The following is a 10,601-nucleotide window of genomic DNA, read 5'->3' as shown; positions in this document are numbered from 1 at the left end:
CCTCCCCCCCTCTCCCAGGCTGCACCCCCTGGTGAAAGGAAAAAAGGGGGGGGTAATTAGGAGAGGGGGTGCACCCCCTAATTGCCCCCCCCCCAATTACCCCCCCATCAGGCTGCACCCCCTAATTGCCCCCTCTAATTATCCCTCCATCAGGCTGTAATTACTAATTATCCTTCTCTAATTACCTTCCCCAAGCTGCACCCCCTAATTGCCCCACCAATTATCCCCCCAGGCTGCAACCCCCTAATTACCCTCCTCTAATTACCCTCCCCAGGCTGTACCCCATAATTACCCCCCTAATTATCCCCCCCAGGCTGCAAGCCCCCTAATTACCCCCCTAATTACCCTCCCCGGGCTACATCCCCTAATTGCCCCCCCTAATTACCCTCTCCAGGCTGCACCCCCCTAATTACCCCCTCTAATTGCTCCCCCTAATTGCCCCCCCTAATTACCCCCATAATTAGAGACTGGGGGGCAGCACTGACCCCCCCCTTCCGAACTCTTCAATGTAAATGGGGGGGGCACCTCAATTTTTGGGGGGTCCCCTCATTTTTTAGCCCCCTCTTCACTTCTAGCCCCCCCCATCTTATTTTTGGGGGGGGTCCCCCCTCATTTTGGGGGGGTTCCCTCGTTTTGGGGGGGTTCCCCTTATTGTTGCCCCCCCTCCAGTTTAGGGGGGGGCTCAATAAATTTGGGGACCCCCCCCAGTGCCTCCTGGAGTCGTTTCCTGCCCCCCCCCCCAGTATCCGGCGGAGCCGCATCCGGTTGAGTCACCCCTAAACTGGGAGGGAACTGGGTGTACTGGGAGGGGACTGGGGGGGACTGGGTGTACTGGGAGGGGACTGGGGGGGGACTGGGTGTACTGGGAGGGGACTGGGAGGGGACTGGGTGGGGAACTGGGAGGGCCTGGGGGTGCTACTGGGAGGGACTGGGGGGGTCTGAGGTAAGTGGGGGTGGTGCTGGGGGGGACTGGGGGTAACTGGGAGCACTGGAGGGGAAGTGGGGGCAACTGGGAGCAGACTGGGAGCACAGGACGTGTACTGGGAGCAACTGGGAAGGGACTGGGACAGGACTGGGAGCAACTGGGAAGGGACTGGGAGCACTGGGGGGACTGGGACAGGACTGGGAGCAACTGGGAAGGAACTGGGAGGGGCTGGGAAGGGACTGGGAGCACTGGGGGAGACTGGGAAGGTACTGGGGGGACTGAGAGGGGACTGGGAGGAGACTGGGAGCAACTGGGTAGTGACTGGGAAGGTACTGGGAACACAGGGCGTGTACTGGGAGCAACTGGGAGGGGAACTGGAGCAACTGGGAGGGGACTGGGAGCACGGGGGGGGTCTGGGAAGGTACTGGGAGCAACTGGGGAGGGACTGGGAAGGTACTGGGAGCAACTGGGAGGGGAACTGGAGCGACTGGGTGGGGACTGGGAGCACGGGGGGGTCTGGGAAGGTACTGCGAGCAACTGGGAGAGGAACCGGAGCCACTGGGAGGGGACTGGGAGCAACTGGGAGGGGACTGGGAGCACTGGGAGCGACTGGGGGAGGGGGGACACGCCTCGAGCACCTCCAAGCCCGGGGATTCCCCCTCCAGGCCCCGCCCCCCTCGGGGGTTTCCCCTGCGCTCAGCCAATCACCGCGGGGTTTCCCCTTTAAGCCCCGCCCCCTTTTCCCGCGCCCCTTGGCCCCGCCCCCTCAGCGCCGCGCTGTCCAATCACGTGGCCGCGCGCGCCCTCGACCACGCCCCCTGCCGCCTGGCCACGCCCCCTCCGTGCCCGGCTGGGCTCCCCTGGGTCCTCCTGCCCGCCCGCTTCCCCCCCCCCCGCCTTCCCCGGGCTCCCCCCCCCCCCCCCCCCGCCCCAAAGCTTCCCCGGTGCCACCGCCCGTCATGGAGCCCAGCGGGGCTCCCAGCGGCCCCGCCGCCTGCGTCGCCTTCAGCCGCACCCGCAAGGGGCTCGTGCTCATCGGGGAGATCGTGAGTGGGCCCCGGGGTGGGGGGAGAAAACCCCGGCGGGGGGAGAGCTGGGAGACCTTCGAGTCGGGGGGGGGCACCCCCGGGGGGTTGGGGTTGGGGGGAGAAGCTGGGAGACCCTCGAGTTGGGCGGGGGGGGGCAGCCCCGGGGGGGTCCCATGGGTTTGGGGGGGGCAGCTGGATGCCTGAGACCCCATTTGGGGGGGCATGTGGATGCCTGGGTCCCTATTTTGGGGGGGGGCTCCCATTTTGGGGGTCATCTGGATGCCTGAGACCCCATTTGGGGGGGGCACGTGGATGCCTGGGTCCCTATTTTGGGAAGGGGGGGGTCCCCATTGGTGCCTGGATCCCTATTTTGGGGGGGCGGGCTCCCATTTTGGGAGTCACCTGGATGCCTGAGACCCCATTGGGGGGGCAGGTGGATGTCTGGGACCCTATTTTGGGGAGGGGGGGCTCCCCATTTATTGGGGGGGGCACCTGGATGGCTGAGACCCCATTTGGGGGGGGGCACGTGGATGCCTGGGACCCTATTTTGGGGTGGGGAGCTCCCCATTTATTGGGGGGGGCCGCACCTGGATGGCTGAGACCCCATTTGGGGGGGCACATGGATACCTGGGGCCCCATTTTGGGGGGGGCACGTGGATGCCTGGGTCCCTATTTTGGGGAGGGGGGGTCCCCATTGATGCCTGGGTCCCTGTTTTAGGGAGGGGGGGTCCCCATTGATGCCTGGGTCCCTATTTTGGGGGGGCTCCCTATTTATAGAGGGGGGCAGCTGGATGCCTGAGTCTCCAATTGAGGGGGGGGTGTCCCAATTTTGGGGGTTCCAGGATGCTTGGGTCCCCTTTTTTTTGGGGGGGGGTGTCACCTGAGTCCCCGTTTGGGGGGGTCACCAGGGTTCCCCCCCCCCCCATGGGGCAACGCCCTTGGGCCCCCTGCGGCACGGGAGGGGTTAACGGGGTGGGCGGGGCCAAGGGGAGGAATCCGCTCGCTAATTGGCTCCGACGCAGGGATGGAGGGCGGGGGGGGGGTGGTGGGAACCTTTTTTCCGCGGGGGGGGGGGCCGGGGGGAAGGTTTGGGCGGTGCCCCCGCCCGCGGGCTCGGTGCCACCAGCCGTTATTGCGCCAGGCGGGGTGGGGCCCGGCCCCGCCCGCCACGTCCCGCTCGCCATAACGGGGCGCTGGCCCTTTAAGAGAATTGGGGGGGGGGGCGCGATCCTTTAAGACCACCCCCCCCAAAATATATCCAGGTGCCGTTGCCCCTTTAAGAGCCCCCTCGCTGCGGGCCCCCTCCCCCGCCGCGCCCACAGGTGGTGTTGCCGCTTTAAGGGAGGGCGTGGGGGGGGGCTGTTTGTGCCGTTGCCATGGCGACGGCCCCCGCCCTGGCGCGCCGGACAGAGGCGCCTTGTCTCGCGCCCACGGGGGGCGGGGCCTGAGGGGGAGGGGGCGGGGCCTGAGGGGAGGGGGCGGGGCCTGTGGAGGGGGAGCCCACGTGGGTGCTGCAAAGGTCCTATAGGGGGGTGATGGGGGCTATGGGGCTCCTATAGAAGCCCTATGGGTGGATAATGAGGCCTATAGGGCCCCTATAGGGGCGTGACGGGCGCCATAATGGCCCTATAAGGGGGTAATGGGGGATATAGGGGCTCTATAAGGGGGTAATGAGGGATATAGGGGTCCTATAAGGGGGTAATGGGGGATAGAGGAGCCCTATAAGGGGGTAATGGGGGCTATAGAGGCCTTATAAGGGGGTAATGGGGTATAGAGGGGCCCTATAAGGAGGTAATGGGGGCTATAGGGGCCCTCTAAGTGGGTAATGGGGGCTATAGGGTTGCTATAAGGGGGTGATGGGGTGTATAGGGCTGCTGTATTAGCCGTATATGTGGATAATGGGGTCTATAGGGCGGCTATATGAGCCGTATAGGCGGATAATGGGGTCTATAGCACAGCTATCCGAGCCGTATAGGTGGATAATGGGGTCTATAGGACAGCTATACAAGCCGTATAGGTGGATAATGGGGTCTATAGAGCAGCTATACGAGCTGTGTAGGTGGATAATGGGGTCTACAGCGCTGCTATATGGCAGTGTTGGGCCCTATAGAAGGGTGATGGGGGCCTTAATGGCTCTATAAACGCGTAATGGGTGCTATAGGGGGGTGATGAGGGCTATAGGGCTGCTGTACAGTGGTGTTGGGCCCTGTAGAGGGGTGACAGGGGCTATAGAGACACTATAAGTGGGTAATGTGGACTATAGAGTTGCTATAGAAGTTCTATAGGTGGATAATGGCATCTATATGGCTCCTATATGAGTCGTGCAAGTGGATAATGGGGTCTATAGGGCTGCTATACAGTCGTGTTGGGCCCTATAGGAGGGTGGTGGGGGCTGCAATGGCTCTATAAGTGGGTAAAGGGGGTATAGAGCTGCTATAGGGGCGTGATGGGGGCTATAGGGGCCCTATAAGTGGGTAGTGGGGGCTATAGGGATGCTGTAGCAGCCGTATGGAGGGGTGATGGGGGGGGCTATAGGATTCCTGTAGGGGGGATGATGGTGTTCTATAGGGGCTGTGAGGGCTGTATGGGGTCTGGGGGGCCCTATGGGTGCTATAGGTGCTGTTCCATGGGGGCTGTGAGGGCTGTATGGGGTCTGGGGGGCCCTATGGGTGCTATAGGTGCAGTTCCATGGGGGCTGTGAGGGCTGTATGGGGCCTGTGGGCCCCTATAGGTGCCATTCCGGGGGGGCTGTGAGACCTATATGGGGTCTGCAGGCTCTATGGGTACTATAGATGCCATTCTATGGGGTCTGCAGGCCCCTATAGGTGCTATAGATGCTGTTCCATGGGGGCTGTGAGGGCTGTATGGGGTCTGCGGGCCCTATGGGTGCTATAGATGCCATTCTATGGGGTCTGTGGGCTCCTATAGGTGCCATTCCGTGGGGGCTGTGAGACCTATATGCGGTCTGCAGGCTCTATGGGTACTATAAATGCCATTCTATGGGGTCTGCAGGCCCCTATAGGTGCTATAGATGCCGTCCCATGGGGGCTGTGAGGGCTGTATGGGGCCTGTGGGCCCCTATAGGTGCCATTCCGTGGGGGCTGTGAGACCTATATGGGGTCTGCAGGCTCTATGGGTACTATAGATGCCATTCTATGGGGTCTGCAGGCCCCTATAGGTGCTATAGACGCCGTCCCATGGGGGCTGTGAGGGCTGTATGGGGCCTGTGGGCCCCTATAGGTGCCATTCTGTGGGGGCTGTGAGACCTATATGCGGTCTGCGGGCTCTATGGGTACTATAGATGCCATTCTATGGGGTCTGCAGGCCCCTATAGGTGCTATAGGTGCCGTCCCATGGGGGCTGTGAAGGCTGTATGGCGTCTGGGGGTCTTATGGGTGCTATAGGTGCAGTTCCATGGGGGCTGTGAGGGCTGTATGGGGTCGGGGGGGCCCTATGGGTGCTAGAGATGCCATTCTATGGGGTCGGGGGGGCCTATAGGTCCCGTTCCATGGGGGCTGTGAGGGCTGTATGGGGCCTGCGGGCCCCTATAAGTGCCGTTCCATGAGGACTGTGAGACCTATATGGGGTCTGTGGGCTCTATGGGTAGTACAGATGCCATTCTATGGGGTCTGCAGGCCCCTATAGGTGCTATAGACGCCGTCCCATGGGGGCTGTGAGGGCTGTATGGGGTCTGTGGGCTCTATGGGTGCTATAGGTGCAGTTCCACGGGGGCTGCGGGGGCTGTACGGGGTCGGGGTCCCCTCTGGGTGCTATAGGTGCCGTTCCATAGGCGCTGTGCGTGCTGGCACTGGTTTGCTACGGGGCGTCGCGCACCCCCGGCTACACGGGCCTCGCCATCTGCGAGCTCGTCTTCGCCGCCCTCATCCTCCTCGTCTGGGGGTGTCGCCTGGCCCCCCGCATCAACTTCATCCACTGGGGCTGGACGGTGAGTTGGGGGGGGGGGGGGTTGAGGAGGTTTATGGGGGTTTAGGGGGGCTTTGAGGAGGTTTGGGGGGCTTTGAGGGGGTTTATGCGGGTTTTGGGGGGGCTTTGAGGGGGTTTGGGGAGCTTTGAGGGGGTTTATTGGGGGTTTGGGGGGGCTTTGAGGAGGTTTGGGGAGCTTTGAGGGGGTTTATTGGGGGTTTGGGGGGGCTTTGAGGAGGTTTGAGGGGGTTTGGGGGTCTTTGAGGGGTTTTGGGGAGCTTTGAGGGGGTTTATGGGGGGTTTGGGGGGCTATGAGGAAGTTTGGGGAGCTTTGAGGGGATTTACAGGGGGTTTGGGGAGCTTTGAGGGGGGTTGAAGGGGTTTGGGGGGGCTGAGAGGGGGTTTGGGGAGCTTTGAGGGGGTTTACGGAGGGTTTGGGGGGGCTTTGAGGAGGTTTGAGGGGGTTTGGGTGGGCTGAGAGGGGGTTTGGGGGGCATTATGGGGGCTTTGAGGAGGCTTGAGGGGGTTTCAGGGGGCTGAGAGGGGGTTTAGGGGGGATTATGGGGGCTTGAGGGGGTTTCGGGGGGCTTTGAGGGGGTTTAGGGGGGATTGAGGGGGTTTATGGGGTGGGGGCGCTGAGAGGGGGAATTGGGGGTCTTTGAGGGGGTTTGGGGAGCTTTGAGGGGGTTTGGGGGGGCTTTGAGGGGGTTTGGGGAGCTTTGAGGGGGTTTATGGGGGGTTTGGGGGGCTTTGAGGGGGTTTGGGGAGCTTTGAGGGGGTTTACGGGGCTTTGGGGGGCTTTGAGGAGGTTTGGGGAGCTTTGGGGGGGCTGAGAGGGGGTTTGGGGGGCATTATGGGGGCTTCGCAGAGGCTTGAGGGGGTTTCAGGGGGCTTTGAGGGGGTTTAGGGGGGATTATGGGGGGCTTGAGGGGGTTTTGGGGGGCTTTGAGGGGGTTTAGGGGGGATTGAGGGGGTTTATGGGGTGGGGGCGCTGAGAGGGGGAATTGGGGGTCTTTGAGGGGGTTTGGGGAGCTTTGAGGGGGTTTGGGGGGGCTTTGAGGGGGTTTGGGGAGCTTTGAGGGGGTTTATGGGGGGTTTGGGGGGGCTTTGAGGGGGTTTGGGGAGCTTTGAGGGGGTTTATGGGGGGTTTGGGGGGGCTTTGAGGGGGTTTGGGGAGCTTTGAGGGGGTTTACGGGGCTTTGGGGGGCTTTGAGGAGGTTTGGGGAGCTTTGGGGGGGCTGAGAGGGGGTTTGGGGGGCATTATGGGGGCTTCGCAGAGGCTTGAGGGGGTTTCAGGGGGCTTTGAGGGGGTTTAGGGGGGATTATGGGGGGCTTGAGGAGGTTTTGGGGGGCTTTGAGGGGGTTTAGGGGGGATTGAGGGGGTTTATGGGGTGGGGGGCGCTGAGAGGGGGAATTGGGGGTCTTTGAGGGGGTTTGGGGAGCTTTGAGGGGGTTTATGGGAGGTTTGGGGGGCTTTGAGGAAGTTTGGGGAGCTTTGAGGGGGTTTACAGGGGGTTTGGGGGGCTTTGAGGGGGTTTGAAGGGGTTTGGGGGGGCTGAGAGGGGGTTTGGGGAGCTTTGAGGGGGTTTACGGAGGGTTTGGGGGGGCTTTGAGGAGGTTTGAGGGGGTTTGGGGGGGCTGAGAGGGGGTTTGGGGGGCTGAGAGGCGATTTGGGAGGCTTTGAGGGGATTTATGGGGGATTGGGGGGCTTTGAGGGGGTTTTGGGGGGTTTATGAGGGGGGGAAGCTGAGAGGGAGTTTTGGGGGGTCCCCTGGGGGGGGGGGGTCTCACTCTCCCGTGTCCCCCCAACCCCCTCAGGATTTCATCCGCTGTGTCATCGGGTGCCTCCTCTTCCTCATCACCTCGCTCATCGTCATCATCGGGCACCGCGACGGCGCCGGCACCGCCGCGGGGGTCGGTTTTGGGGTGCAGGGGGGGTTTGGGGGTGCAGGGGGGGGTTGGGGGGATGCGGAGTGCTTGGGTTTGGGGTGCAAGGGGGTTTTGGGGATGCTGCAGGGTCGGTTTTGGGGTGCAGGGGGGGTTGGGGGTGCAGGGGGGGTTGGGGGGATGTGGAGTGCTTGGGTTTGGGGTGCAAGGGGGTTTTGGGGATGCTGCAGGGTCGGTTTTGGGGTGCAGGGGGGGTTGGGGGGATGCGGAGTGCTTGGGTTTGGGGTGCAAGGGGGTTTTGGGGATGCTGCAGGGTCGGTTTTGGGGTGCAGGGGGGGTTGGGGGTGCAGGGGGGGTTGGGGGGATGTGGAGTGCTTGGGTTTGGGGTGCAAGGGGGTTTTGGGGATGCTGGGGGGTCGGTTTTGGGGTGCAGGGGGGTTTTGGGGATGTGGAGTGCTTGGTTTTGGGACGCAAGGGGGTTTTGGGGGTGCTGGGGGGTCGGTTTTGGGGTGCAAGGGGTTGGTTTTGGGCTGCAGGGGGGATTTTGGGGTGCAGGGTGGTCGGTTTTGGGGTGCAGGGGGGTTTTGGGGGATGCGGAGTGCTTGGTTTTGGGGTGCAAGGGGGTTTTGGGGATGCAGAGGGGTTGGTTTTGGGGTGCAAAGGGTGTAGGTTTTGGGGTGCAGGGGGGTTTTGGGGTGCAGGGGGGTCAGTTTTGGGGTGCGGGGGGGGGTTGGGGGGGTTGATTTTTGGGGTTCGGGGGGGGTTGGGGGTCCCTGACCCCCCCTGCCCCCCAGGTTTTCGGGCTGCTGGCCTCGCTCCTGCTGGGCTACGACGCCTACATCACCCTCCCCACCCGGCAGCCCCACAGCGCCGCCCCCACTGGTTTGTACTGGGAGCACTGTCGGGGGGGGCTGGGGGGGGGGAGCTGCGACGTGGGGAGGGACTGGGATGGGAGGGGTGTCCCACTGGGGAGAACTGGGAGCACTGGGAGGGCTCTAGGGGGGGAACTGGGAGCACTGGGAGGGCTCTATAGGGGCGAACTGGGAGCCCTGGGGGGGAACTGGGAGCGCTGGGAGGGCTCTATAGGGCTGAACTGGGAGCACTGGGGGGAACTGGGAGGGCTCTATAGGGCTGAAGTGGGAGCCCTGGGGGGGAACTGGGAGCCCTGGGGGGGAACTGGGAGCGCTGGGAGGGCTCTATAGGGGCGAACTTGGAGCACTGGGGGGGACTGGGAGCACTGGGAGGGCTCTATAGGGGCTAACTGGGAGCACTGGGGGGGACTGGGAGGGCTCTATAGGGGTGAACTGGGAGCCCTGGGTGGAACTGGGAGCACTGGGGGTAACTGGGAGCGCTGGGAGGGCTCTATAGGGGCTAACTGGGAGCACTGGGGGGAGCTGGGAGCGCTGGGAGGGCTCTATAGGGCTGAACTGGGAGCCCTGGGGGGAACTGGGAGCGCTGGGAGGGCTCTATAGGGGCTAACTGGGAGCACTGGGGGGAGCTGGGAGTGCTGGGAGGGCTCTATAGGGCTGAACTGGGAGCCCTGGGGGGGACTGGGAGGGCTCTATAGGGCTGAACTGGGAGCCCTGGGGGGGAACTGGGAGCACTGGGGGGGTGCGACGGGGTTTCCTAACCCCCCCTCTTCCATTTCTGTCGCCCCCAAGATTCCCCGGACGGCGCCTGAACCCCAAACCCGCCCCGGGTCACCCCAGAACTCCCCCTCCCCCCGGGGGGGGCAGCCTTAAGTTATTGGGGGGTGGGGGTGGGTGTCCTTTAGTGGGGTGCCCCCCCCCCCCAGTTGGTGCCTTTGCAAGTGCCTCGAACCGTCCCGTGCCTCAGTTTCCCCTTGGGGTGCCCCCCCCCCCCCCAGCTTTAGGGGTGCCCCCCCCCACTCCTTGAGGGCTCCCCCCATCTTTAAGCCCCCTTCCTTCTCCTTTAGGACTCCCCCTTCTCTTTCAGGACCACCCCCCCACCTCAGGGTTCCCCCCCCTCGTTTTTAGGGGTTCCCCTCCCATCTTTAGGGGCTCCCCTTCTCCTTTTGGGGTGCCCCCCTTTTTGGGGTGCCCCCCCTCCCTCTTTAGGGGTTCCCCCCTCCTTTAGGGGTGCCCTTCCCCTGCTTTAGGGGCTCCCCCCCTCTTTAGGGCCCCCCCTTCATTTAAGGGCCCCCCCCTCTGCCATCTTTAGGGATTCTTCCCCCTCCTTTACCCCCCCCCCCCCCATTTTCAGGGCTCCCTCCCCTAATTTTAGGGGTTCCCCCTCCATTTTTAGGGGTTCCCCTTCCATTTTTAGGGGTTCCCCTCTCATTTTTAGGGGCTTCCCCCTCTTTAGGGCCCCCCCCCTCTTCTTTAGGGGCTGCCCTCATCTTTAGCCCCCCCCCTTCTTTTTCAGCCCCCCCCCCGCCATCTTTAGGGGTCCCCCCCCCTCGTTAAAAGCCTCCCTCCCCCTTAGGGGTGCCCCCCCCCCCGCTTTTTGAGGCAATTTATTGGGAAATAAAGGATTTTTTTTCACGCTTTACCGGCTCCTCTGGGTCTGTCGCGCGGGAAGGCGCCTATAGAGTCGCTATAGAACCCGTATAGAACTTATAAAACCCCTATAGAGCTTATAGACCCCTTGAAGACGGCGTGGACTACAACTCCCAGCGTGCCCCGCGGCGCATGCGCACTGGGGAAAGGGCGGTGCGTGGCGCGACTGCGCATGCGCAGTGCTAAGGCGGGAAAACGGGCTCGGTATGCGCAGCGGGGAAAGGGGCTGCGCGTGCGTACAGGCTACGTATGCGTAGCGAGGAAAGGCGGGAAAACGTCTACGCATGCGCAGTGGGAATGGCGGCTACGCGTGCGTAA

General features: G+C 63.1%; 1 protein-coding gene across 2 annotated transcripts; it reads left to right on the top strand.

Moving 5' to 3' along the window:
* The first annotated feature begins 1,845 nt into the window (after positions 1–1,845).
* On the top strand, positions 1,846–10,273 carry PLP2 (proteolipid protein 2). Of its 2 annotated transcripts, XM_069882935.1 has the most exons (5): positions 1,846–1,971; positions 5,744–5,899; positions 7,696–7,791; positions 8,559–8,646; positions 9,426–10,273. In XM_069882935.1, the coding sequence occupies exons 1-5, from the start codon at positions 1,885–1,887 to the stop codon at positions 9,443–9,445; spliced, it is 447 nt and encodes a 148-aa protein (XP_069739036.1). In that variant the 5' UTR covers positions 1,846–1,884; the 3' UTR covers positions 9,446–10,273. The 2 variants fall into 2 exon arrangements, with proteins under 2 accessions (XP_069739036.1, XP_069739037.1); XM_069882936.1 differs by lacking the exon at positions 8,559–8,646.
* The last annotated feature ends 328 nt before the right edge of the window (positions 10,274–10,601 follow it).

This window comes from Phaenicophaeus curvirostris, unplaced genomic scaffold (assembly GCF_032191515.1).
Source record: "Phaenicophaeus curvirostris isolate KB17595 unplaced genomic scaffold, BPBGC_Pcur_1.0 scaffold_406, whole genome shotgun sequence".
Lineage (NCBI taxonomy): Eukaryota > Metazoa > Chordata > Aves > Cuculiformes > Cuculidae > Phaenicophaeus > Phaenicophaeus curvirostris.
Note: the sequence above shows the minus strand (reverse complement) of the source record. Positions and strands in the feature narration are given on the sequence as shown.